Source organism: Hemitrygon akajei, chromosome 9 (genome assembly GCF_048418815.1).
Source record: "Hemitrygon akajei chromosome 9, sHemAka1.3, whole genome shotgun sequence".
Classification (NCBI taxonomy): domain Eukaryota; kingdom Metazoa; phylum Chordata; class Chondrichthyes; order Myliobatiformes; family Dasyatidae; genus Hemitrygon; species Hemitrygon akajei.
In genome coordinates, this window is record NC_133132.1 from 28,832,873 (window position 1) to 28,843,353 (window position 10,481).

The 10,481-nt window shown below is 41.2% G+C and overlaps 1 protein-coding gene across 1 annotated transcript; it reads right to left on the reverse strand.

The window, feature by feature from the left end:
* Positions 1 to 4,103: 4,103 nt before the first annotated feature.
* On the reverse strand, positions 4,104 to 9,944 carry LOC140732731 (immunoglobulin lambda-1 light chain-like). Its single transcript, XM_073055402.1, has 3 exons — positions 9,841 to 9,944; positions 9,389 to 9,739; positions 4,104 to 4,628 (listed from the first exon to the last, which is right to left on the reverse strand). The coding sequence occupies exons 1-3, from the start codon at positions 9,881 to 9,883 to the stop codon at positions 4,300 to 4,302; spliced, it is 723 nt and encodes a 240-aa protein (XP_072911503.1). The 5' UTR covers positions 9,884 to 9,944; the 3' UTR covers positions 4,104 to 4,299.
* Between the last annotated feature and the right edge of the window lie 537 nt (positions 9,945 to 10,481).

Below are 10,481 nucleotides of genomic sequence, written 5' to 3' on the forward strand. Positions count from 1 at the left end.
TGAAGTAACCATCTATACGAATTGAAAATCAAAACAATAGATTACAACGTCAGTATTAGAAGACAATGTAGATCTACAAATGAATCACCTAAAGTCAATGTAAATGAAAGCAATCACTGGGAAGGGCAATAGGACATGATTATAATGGTAAAATAGCATAGTGGACTCACAGACGCACCTTAACGGGACGGCATTAGAAGATTTTATTTATTTATTTGGAGACAGAGCGTGGAATACGCCCTTCCGACCCAATGAGCCTCACAACCCAGCAACCCACCTATGAATCCTAGCCTAATCACAGAACAATTTACAATACAGATCTTTGGAACGTGCGAGGCAAACGGAAAACCCGGGGGAAACCCGCGAGTTCACGGGGAGGAGTATACAAACTGCTGACGAAAGACGTCGGGATTGAACTCCGAACTCCGATACCCCTCCGGCTCGTAATGCTACCGTGGTGTCCAATTTGAACAGGTTGTAACTCTCTCACCAAGGATGGATACGAATGCCAAGAAGTGAAGAGGATTCGCCCGTTTAGCATATGGGAGTAGGGGTTAATTCTATGTGGAGAGTTATAAATCCTATACCTTAATTCTCCAGTGTTTAGAAGAGTGGCACCTCACTGAAATACTGAAAACCCCTACTACACTTGTCGATGTGGCTATGTGAAACTAATATAGAAGTAGTTTCCGACGAGATCGGATAAGTCAAACGGAAATGGGGAAACCTGGAGTGATGATATTTCATACAATATATTGCGCCGTAGGTTGCGGTGTTGCAGAGCAATACATCAAAAGTGATGACTTTTATAATTAATTAACGGTAAGTGATGAGTCCATATTTTGATGCTTTGCTGACCTTTTGTTTCTGATCTTTTAATTTTGATTTGCCAAATGCAATGGAAAGTGTTTACAATATTACTTTCATGCATTATCATTTGGCTTCGCATTGAGGAGGTAAGTGGTATATATAAATGACTTGTTCATATTTTACAGGAAGTTCCAGAGACCACGATTTTTTTTCTACCTAGTGTGCATTGACAATGTCTATGACACGATATATTTGCTTGCAGTCAGTGCGGCATAGTAGACAGAATCAATTCCTAAGGTGAAAGCAATTTCCATTAAACAGATATTTAAGAAAACTGGAGTAAGGTTACTGTAGTTTCACAGTATGTGGGACGATCTCTGTTGAAAATCCTCAATTAGTTTGAGAAATCAGATATTGGGAAACCTTTTCTCTAGCTGTCAAAACTAGGTCTGGAGTCAACCGTCTTTGAGTGAAGATTTGGATAATCTGAGAACTGAAATGTTTCCTTTTATATGAAGCATTCTCAACTTTCTCCTCAGAGATCAGACATATACGGTGTTCGTCGGTGACACTGATAGATTTTAGAACACCTCGTAAAGCACGGTGTACGAGGAATAGCAGGACAATGGGTAAGAGACATGGTCCTACTGGAGCAGGGATAGGCAGTGGGTGGAGCTAGGTGGTCCAATGTTGGTACTGCTGCATCTTTCTTCGGTCCTTGATTTGTTAGATGCGACCAAATTGTTACTAATTTACAGCAAGGATCCTATAATATAATCAGATATTTAATCAAATCAAATATTGCATGCTTACAGGAACGCTGATTTGTGACAGCTTACTTTTATTTCAAAGATGACTGCAAATATCTGCAGAAATATTAAACCTAAGAACAGACAAAGGTGGTCATTGGAGAATTGACTGGGATTCCCTTCGGGGAGTTCTTATTGACTTAGCTTTATTATGCATTATAAGAAGAGCCATGTTTAAGCAAAGCATAACAGGCAAGCATAAAATGGACATTTAAATGAGGATTGCTTTGGCAATGACGGGGAGATGGGCGAGATGAATTCAATAGGCCTGGGCCACGGAATCCATTCAGGTTACTCAAAGTACCAGTCTCACACTATTGTTGATGATCTCAGTGACAGGGAGGAAACATCCGACATTTAAATACACTGTTGAGAAATATTTACTCGCCTCACAGGCATTCTCAGGATCGATAAACAGCTGGACAAATCCAAACTCTAAGTAATCCCAAAATGAGCACAATTAATGTCTACTCGTTACGTACATTGGTCACTGCTCTCATAAGAATCCTTGTCAACGATTACTTCTACCTAATATCGTCACACCCCAGCAATGGCAGCCCGAATGCGACAACCATTCTGACGTCTTGTACCTTCGTCCACTAATCAAACATAGCAATCGTTCATCCAAAGCGCAATATGCTTATATTCTATTAAAAAGGTCGAACGACGGTGGAAAAAATGGTTTATTTTTAGCGATTTTCAATATATATAATTGTATGTTAACAGTTATACGGAAAATTTCTGACTAGATCAGCACTGCCTTTCTGATTAAATTTTCTTTCGACCACATGGAATTGGTAATTCTTTGTAAAGTGCGCAGTTTCAAGCTTTGAGGACGATTTATTGAAAACTATCTGCATGCTGGTCAGTTTTTGTTGCAATACCAAATGCTGCACTGTAGCAGAACCGAAAAGACAGGACCCAGCATTGCACTGTTATCTTGTATCTTGGGCCAGGTTCACACTTCAACCCATTAGAGACAGCATTGTTTGTGGGGTGTAGGGAACAGGTCAGTTGTATAAAAAGAAAGATCGATTGTTTAAATTTGGCTTATTTTCATTTATTATTTTAACTATTTGTGTATCTGTTTCACGAACTAATCTTGATTAAACTTTAGTTGTTTGATAACACGTTCCAATTTTAATATATTTTACAAATATCTCAATATCAGAGTATATTGCATTCATGGTGGTGTTGCTAAATGGGTTTCGGCTTCCTGAGAGCCGAAGTGCCGGAACAACAGACCACGAGGAAGACAAATGTTATTTTAGCCTTTGTCATGAGAGCGATTTATGTACACGAATAGTGACGTCAGTGACTATCTCTGATATCACCGCTCAAAAAGGTGAAGGAGTTGCAACAAATATTCACCAAACTAGTTCCAGTGACAGTGGACTCACTGAGAATAATATGAGAATAATTTGCGTAGTTTCGCCTGTTTTTTCGAGAATTTACGAGTATGAGGGGACTCTTCAATGAAATTTAAAATTCCAACAGATCTTAACACGCTGCATGAAGACAAGAGACTTTCCAAGATGAGGAGTCCACAATCATGGCTCCAGTCTCAGACGAAGCGGTTGTTACTTGAAACTGAAGTGAGAAGCACTCCGGGCCTTTTCGCGCAATTCTGACTTTGGGGCGTTCCGTCATGTTCCCATAAATGGCAACTTGGCACAACCTGCTCCTCAGTCAAGAACACGCACTTAATGTGCACTCGATGGTGGAATTCTCCACACTTTCAATGGACAGTTATTAAAATCGACTGATATCTGCATATTAAGGCAGAGTCAGGAACATGGTGCTGAGGTCGAATGTTAACTACAACTAGATTAATATCTGAACATGTTAGGAGGATAAAATGCCCTTTTCCTCGTTCCAGTTTTATGGTTAATAACCGATACAACCAGAGTTACATCATCAGCTGTCAAAGAATTTTGACAGCAGTTCATGATGGAAATTTCTTACTGCTCTGTTTGCATTGGGAAAAATGCCGAGCAGTTCTGAGATGGTGTTTTGTGGTACCGTTCCGAGTCTACGTCGCGAGCTAAAGGAAATAACAGCAAACCTAGCCTTTACAGATTTTTGAATTCTTTCTCTGAGATGCCATGAGTACGAATTCCATCTGTAGCGAACTACTGCTGTTCATTTCTGACTATGGGCATTAACATACGGAGCGGAGTAGGCTCTGATTGTCCCTTTTTTGTATTCCCACAATTTATTCACACATCAATTACCTTCGTTAGCTCGTGACTACAGGAACCGCTGCTGTAAATCAACGCCCGTAGCTGCTGTTTTCGTACCGCGGCATCTCCTCTCAACACATTCCGCTAATGTGATAACCTGTAACCTCTTGTCCGCTTTTAGAATCCCAAGCTGTGTTACGCTAAAAGGCGGCGTTAAAAGATGGCGTTCGTCATCTCAATGAATTTAGCGATTTACAGGCCTATGGTTATACTCAACTGTTGACATTCAAAATATACAGGCTGCCAGCAGAAACATATTTTACTTTATTTAAACAAAAGATTGTAGGACTCAATTACAAAGTGAATTTTTCTTATAATGTAAATATTGTTGAAGTTCTACTTTTCGAAAGCCGCTCGCCAATAGAAAGGAAACAATCGTAGAACGTTGCTGTCCCCGACCATAAGTAACACCACGCACCCAGCCTGCCGGCTCTTTCTTACGCACAGCCCGATTTCTGAATGCTTCGCTTCAGTGGAGACCCGAGAGACTGGTGTGTCACCCCGCAAGTGTACTCTTCGTGTGAGTTCCACTCCGAGGCGGTCAGGGTGAGGTAACTGCTGAGGCTGTAGGTCTGGTCGCTATTCTGGACGGTTCGAGTTGTCAGGACACCAGCCTTCACGGCATTGCCGTCCATTTCCCAGGAAACCACCGCCGATCTGGGAGAAAAATTATTGACCAGACACACCAGAGTCGCCCTCTGTCTTTCATTGATCTGTTTTGACGCGGGTGGAAGAAGAGTAATCGAAGGACGGGTCAGTTTTCCACCTGGAATGAAATAAAATGTCCATATTAAAGAACGATAACAAATCGTGTGTGAATCATTTAATACTTAGTGACTTAGTGACTCAGATGGCAAGATGCCGGTTCAAGTTCAATACCAAGGACTAGCGGAAAAAGTGGACAGACTTTGTACAACGGTGCCGAATGCGTGTTAAGCAATCGGCAATAGGTCGGTGCGGTGACTGGAAACGACTGGTGGAGTTATTTTCAAGAGCATCAGGACTCAAAAATATCGCAATTACATCGCCGCAATGCAATTACTCCCGTGCTAGAATAGGCTGCGCAGTTCCAATTATAATTCGATTATTTCTTTTGTCCATGAATGCTCATATATCTGAGGGTGATTTATTTCATCCGTTGCAGAGCGTCTACCTCGCGGTCTTCACAGAGAGATGTCATGATCTAAATGCATGATTACACAAGAAGACTGGGGGTTGCTCTGCTGCATGGGTTTTAAATAAATAACCCAGGATACCTAAGTAAACATGGAACGCTACTCGCACACTTCGAAATTCTCGCGGCATCTCATACACTTTCCACCTTCAGCTCTCTCCGCATCCCATGCGATGAAGGCAGAAATGGCGACTTTCGAACAATCTCCCTCCGGTGTGGAATCCTGAGTTAAGAGCCACCGATGCAATAACTGATCAATAAACACATTTACCACTCTATGGCGATCAATACGCTATGGAAACATGAGCCACATACTGGAGTCATAGAATTATACAACAAGAAAACAAGTTCTTCTCCCACTTCGTCGATGTCGAATAAGGCGTCTTCTTGAGCTGGACCCACCACCTGCATTTGCTCCGTATCTCTTTAAACATTACCTCTCCATGAAGATCTCTAAACGTATTTTAAACTTAATACCTGTTGCAACACCTGACAGGTGTTTCGTCTGGCACGTGTTGCCATATAACCACCAACTTTGTGGAAATAAATATATCCTATAATTTTCCTCCATCTCCCTAAATCCATGCCCTCCAGTTTTAAGCACCGTGACAATTGGAAATAGACTTTGACCAAAGAGAATCTGGTGCTTTCCCAGCGTATATGACGAATAAACCCTTCTCGGGTTTCCTGCCAGGTACAGTTATCTATTTTAACCGGCGCTTCGATGACAAACTCCACCTTCATGATAAAGAAGGCAAAGATTGTCATCGAAACGTTGGTTAAAAGCGATACACATACCCGTCTGGAAGCCCAAGAGGGGTTTATTAGACTTTGACCATTCACCCTATGTACTCCCGTCACGATTTAATAAACCTCTAATGTCACCCTTCAGCCTCTTTGCGTTCAAGGAAAAGCAATCCCAGTTTATCCCAGCCGTTCATTATAATTCACGATGTCCCTTCCATGTGATCAACTATGGCCCTACCCACGTCAATTGCTTTGGTCACCTTTTCAAAACAGCCAAGTAAATTTCGGAGACGTGATTTCTCACACACAAAATCATGCTGACCATTCCTAATATCTTGCTTTTTTAAATGTATATAGAGCTTGTCTCGCAGAATCACCTGTAGTACCCCTCGACTAATGTTAGGCTCGTCAGCCTGTAGTTCCTTAGCTTATCCTTGCAGACTCTGAAGAAAAAATGATACATTAGCTAAACTTTAGATTTCCGAAAACATGCATGTGGCTAACAAAGATACAAAAGTCTCTGCAAAGATCTCAGAAATTTGTTCCCAATCTTGCTACACATTTGGGGATATAGAGAGCAAGGCCCCGAGATTTATCACCTGTTACTCTCCTCAAAAATGCCAACTGCCCATTTTATATAATATCATTATGCTTCAGGGCATCGCATTGTTTGTCTCTGAATTTCCCAGCTTCTATGACTTTTCCACTGTAAAGTAGATTGGAAGTATCGATTTCATTCCACGTCGGTCTCCTGAGGCTCCACACATCGTCTATCAAACTAATCCTTGCGTGGACCTTTACTCTCCCTCGCTGCTCTTAATATATTCAAAGAATCTCTTCGGATTAACTTATCTGCTAAGGATATGTCCACATTTGTTCCTATTTTCTTCATTAACTGAATTCCTAAATTCCTTATTTTTCCAACAGATTTTGCTTGATCCCAGTTGGCTCTACATCACATTTTCTGTATCCTGAGCAGAACCTTAATGACCCTCCATCAGGTAGCTCTCCTCAATCCTACCTACCTTGCCGTTAACTCTGACAGGAACATATTTGCCCTGAATTCTCTGCATCTCACTTTCAAAAGCTTCTAACTTGCCAAACTTCTCTGCACCCGTTAACAGCTTCTCCGAATCAATCCTTGAGAGTTCTGGTCTAATGTCATCAAATTTTGCTTTGTTACAATTTAGGCTTTAACTTGTGAACTACTCTTATTTGTTTTTCAAAACTTCTTTAAAAACTAATAGATTTATGATGACTGGACCCAAAGCGCCCCTCCAATTGCTTGCCAAACCTCATGTTCTAAAACGAGATTGATTCGGAGGCTGGAGTTGAAACAGTGGAGAACTTTAACTAAATTCGAAATTTATAACCATATAACCATATAACAATTACAGCACGGAAACAAGCCATCTCGGCCCTTCTCGTCCTTGCCGAATGCTTACTCTCACCTAGTCCCACTGACCGCACTCAGCCCATAACCCTTCATTCCTTTCCTGCCCATATACCTATCCAATTTAGTTTCAGGGTACAGACTACTCCAGAATTCCCGTAACCTGTTGAGGATTGATAGGAACGGACAGGCAGTGTAGGAGCTTTTCTTTCTATCTAACTCGTGATGTCCTGGCTTTGCCAGTGTTTATCGCGATATTGTAACTGAAATCAATTTGTTTCTTTAACTCATCATACTCGTACCCTTGAGGTGTTTGAAAGGAGAACGTACAGGAATGAATTTTACTCTTGCAAACCCGGAGACATAATAATGGAAGGAAGTGGATTAGCTATACTCTGTGTTTAATTCATGCACTAACTTCTTTCGTGTCGCATGAAACATTTTTAGCAACGTACCTCAAGAATCAAATACAAACGAAGCCCCCCTCCACACAATTCGGTCAAATACTCCCAGGTAAAAAACGGTGCAGTATAGGGAAAGTAACCTGAACCCTGCAGCATTGATTTCTTAAGAAACGCATTCTGATCATACAGAGCAGAGGGAGCAGGTGCCAGCCATGTAAACCCAATGCAGCAGTTAACGTCTACAAAAATAGCCCAAATCCGGTCTTTTGCGCTTTCAAGATAACTGCAGAATAATTGCTACAAATACAAATGAGGTTACTGCCAACCATTTAATCTTGTTGCAGGCTATGTTGATTAATGTTACTGTTTACAACAAAGAGAATTCGCATCATGTAAGCTTTTCAATATTTGCAGTGTTTATGACAACCTTACCGCAGCAATCTATGATGAAAGCTCCGTGAAAAGTGAATCGTTTCTGGGTTCATCATCCTAATACATGACTGCAATTGTTCACTTCAAACCATTTTGTAACAACGATGTACTTATTTCCATCAGTGTTCTGGGTTAAAATGTAGGTGTTGTTTTCAAACTAACCTTCGTATCTGGTGTTATGTTAAGGTAGATATAGACGGAATTAAGTTGCAAGCAATAAATCTCAGTAGTCTTGTGTTTAGAAAATAACGAAAGCGTGCTGGACATAGATTATTCCGAAAGAGTCCTGCCTCTTTTCTATTGTTGGAATTAGTTCATTGACTCCTTTTCTCATGTAAAAATCTGATGCAAAGAGGATATGAATTTCTAGCGTTCGAAACTCATCCTTAAATTCTGTGTTGGCTTGGAAGATTTGGGGGAGCTTCTGGTTATCAGACTGAAATTCTCGGCCCGAAAGAAATTCAGAGATATCTCCTTAAGCCAGGGTGTCTCCAGTGTTATAACTACAGTAGCACAAACACAAACTGCTGGAGGAACTCGGCGGGCCAGTCAAATAGCCTCTTCTTCCCACCCCCCACCCCCCCACCACCGAAAATGGCACAAGTTTACAGAGTTTGGCCTCATATGCTTTGAGGAATAAATGAACCACTAAATAGGACAATAAACTCGTGGATTAAAAATTTTATCTAAAATTACTTTTCCTGCTAATAGCTCCTCACGTCCCTAACTTAAATATTTTGTAATTTACCATGTGCGATGTTTTGGCTATTACTAAGAGCTGGGAATTATTTTCGCTGTACACTCCTTCTGCATGAACCATGAGACGAATAAAAAGTTGAAGCTTTTACTTCCAGAATGCTGCTTAATGCATACAAACGCATCATCGGCATTATGTGCAATGCTGTATTACATGGGCAATCATGGTCTTATCCTTGACCATGTTTGCTCTTGGCAAATATTTCTACAGAAGTAGATTGCCATTGCCTTCTTCTTGGCAGTGTCTTCACAAGTCATTGCCAATACAGAGATCATCTGTCCGGCGTCAGTGGTCGCATAATCAGAAATTCTGATCATACGTCCATCCACCACTGGTTCCCATGTCTGCACGTGACCCTGATCAGAGAGCTGAGTAGGGAATATACTTTGCCCAATGGTACCATGTTGGCTAGCAGAAGGGAGGAGAGCCTTACACCTCATCTGGTAGAGACGTAACGCCACCCTACCACCCAAATACAATCACTAAACAGTTTAAATTCTGAGCGCCATTTTCAAGTACTACTTGCAGCTATAATCGAATTGACTTCCTGATTTTTAAAACTTGGATCAATAAAATGATAAGAAATTCAACTGCACAAAATACAATAAGCGCTGCTTACCTGTTACAGTCAACTTGGTGCCTCCGCCGAAGTGCAACGCGCTTGATTGCCACCAACCACAGTAGTAATCGGCGTCGTCCTCCAGTTGAACATTGCTAATAGTTAAAAATGCGGCGTTGCTCGAAGACTGAGACCTTCCAGAGAATCTATCGGGAATGCCAGTACCCTTTGATTCCCCGTTGAGATCATGATAGAGGAGAAATCTGGGAGCACCATCAGGTTTCTGTTGAAACCATGCTATATCAGAATTTCCCAAGCTTGCGCCCGACACTTTACAACCGATCTTCACAGTTCCTCTCGGCTGAACGGACAGCGATCCCTCCTGATTTAATGTGATCTCTGCATTTGAATCTAGAAAAATAAAACAGTATTAGATGGCAGACTTCATGTGATTAATTATCTGCAACATGAAAGCGCTCTAAAAATCCAAATAACTGTTATTAGATACTTACAGGCTACGCAAATTATCAAGATGACACCCACCCTCCCGGACATCGTGAATTCTGATTCGTTCTGCAAAGTGCACGGTTTGCAGCCAGAATAAAACGCTGGCCGGCTCTCCTTGCCTTATCAGTGCAACGAAGAGGACCACGTGATTATGTGCTCCACATTTATGCAAATTAACGCTGAGATTGCTAGACTGAATGGAGCAGCTGTGTTCAGGTCACCATCTCGAAAGATTTCCCAGCTCGAAATGGCGACATTGACGAACAATCCGATAGTGATTTTGCACGTTATACGTGTTCACTAACTTTTATCTGTAACTGCATAAACTGCTCAAGAACGTCGCAGTACCTATCAGTTAATCTGTCTAAATGTTTAACCTTCCCTTTACACGTATCAGAAATCAGAAAATCAATCACCTTACTAACCTTGCAACAAACCCGATACTCTTCAATAAAGAAACCTATCCATGAGCTTCAGCTATGTGTACCGTGCATCGTGATCATGCGTGATCCTTACAATTAGTAGATTTTTAAAGAAAACTCCAAAGATGCTTGAATGTCTCGGTTACTTTGAGATGTATCCAAGCGCTACGAGTAAGCGAGAAAGTAACAGAATAAATAAAAAGTGTACGACCTGCAAAAAATGC

Excerpts from the sequence above, each read along its gene's own strand:
- LOC140732731 (XM_073055402.1), bottom strand. The coding sequence starts at position 9,883 with ATGTCCGGGAGGGTGGGTGTCATCTTGATAATTTGCGTAGCCT. Across the intron at positions 9,740-9,840 it reads CTTGATAATTTGCGTAGCCT|ATTCAAATGCAGAGATCACA; the intron begins GTAAGTATCTAA and ends TTATTTTTCTAG. Across the intron at positions 4,629-9,388 it reads CACCAAGTTGACTGTAACAG|GTGGAAAACTGACCCGTCCT; the intron begins GTAAGCAGCGCT and ends ATTTCATTCCAG.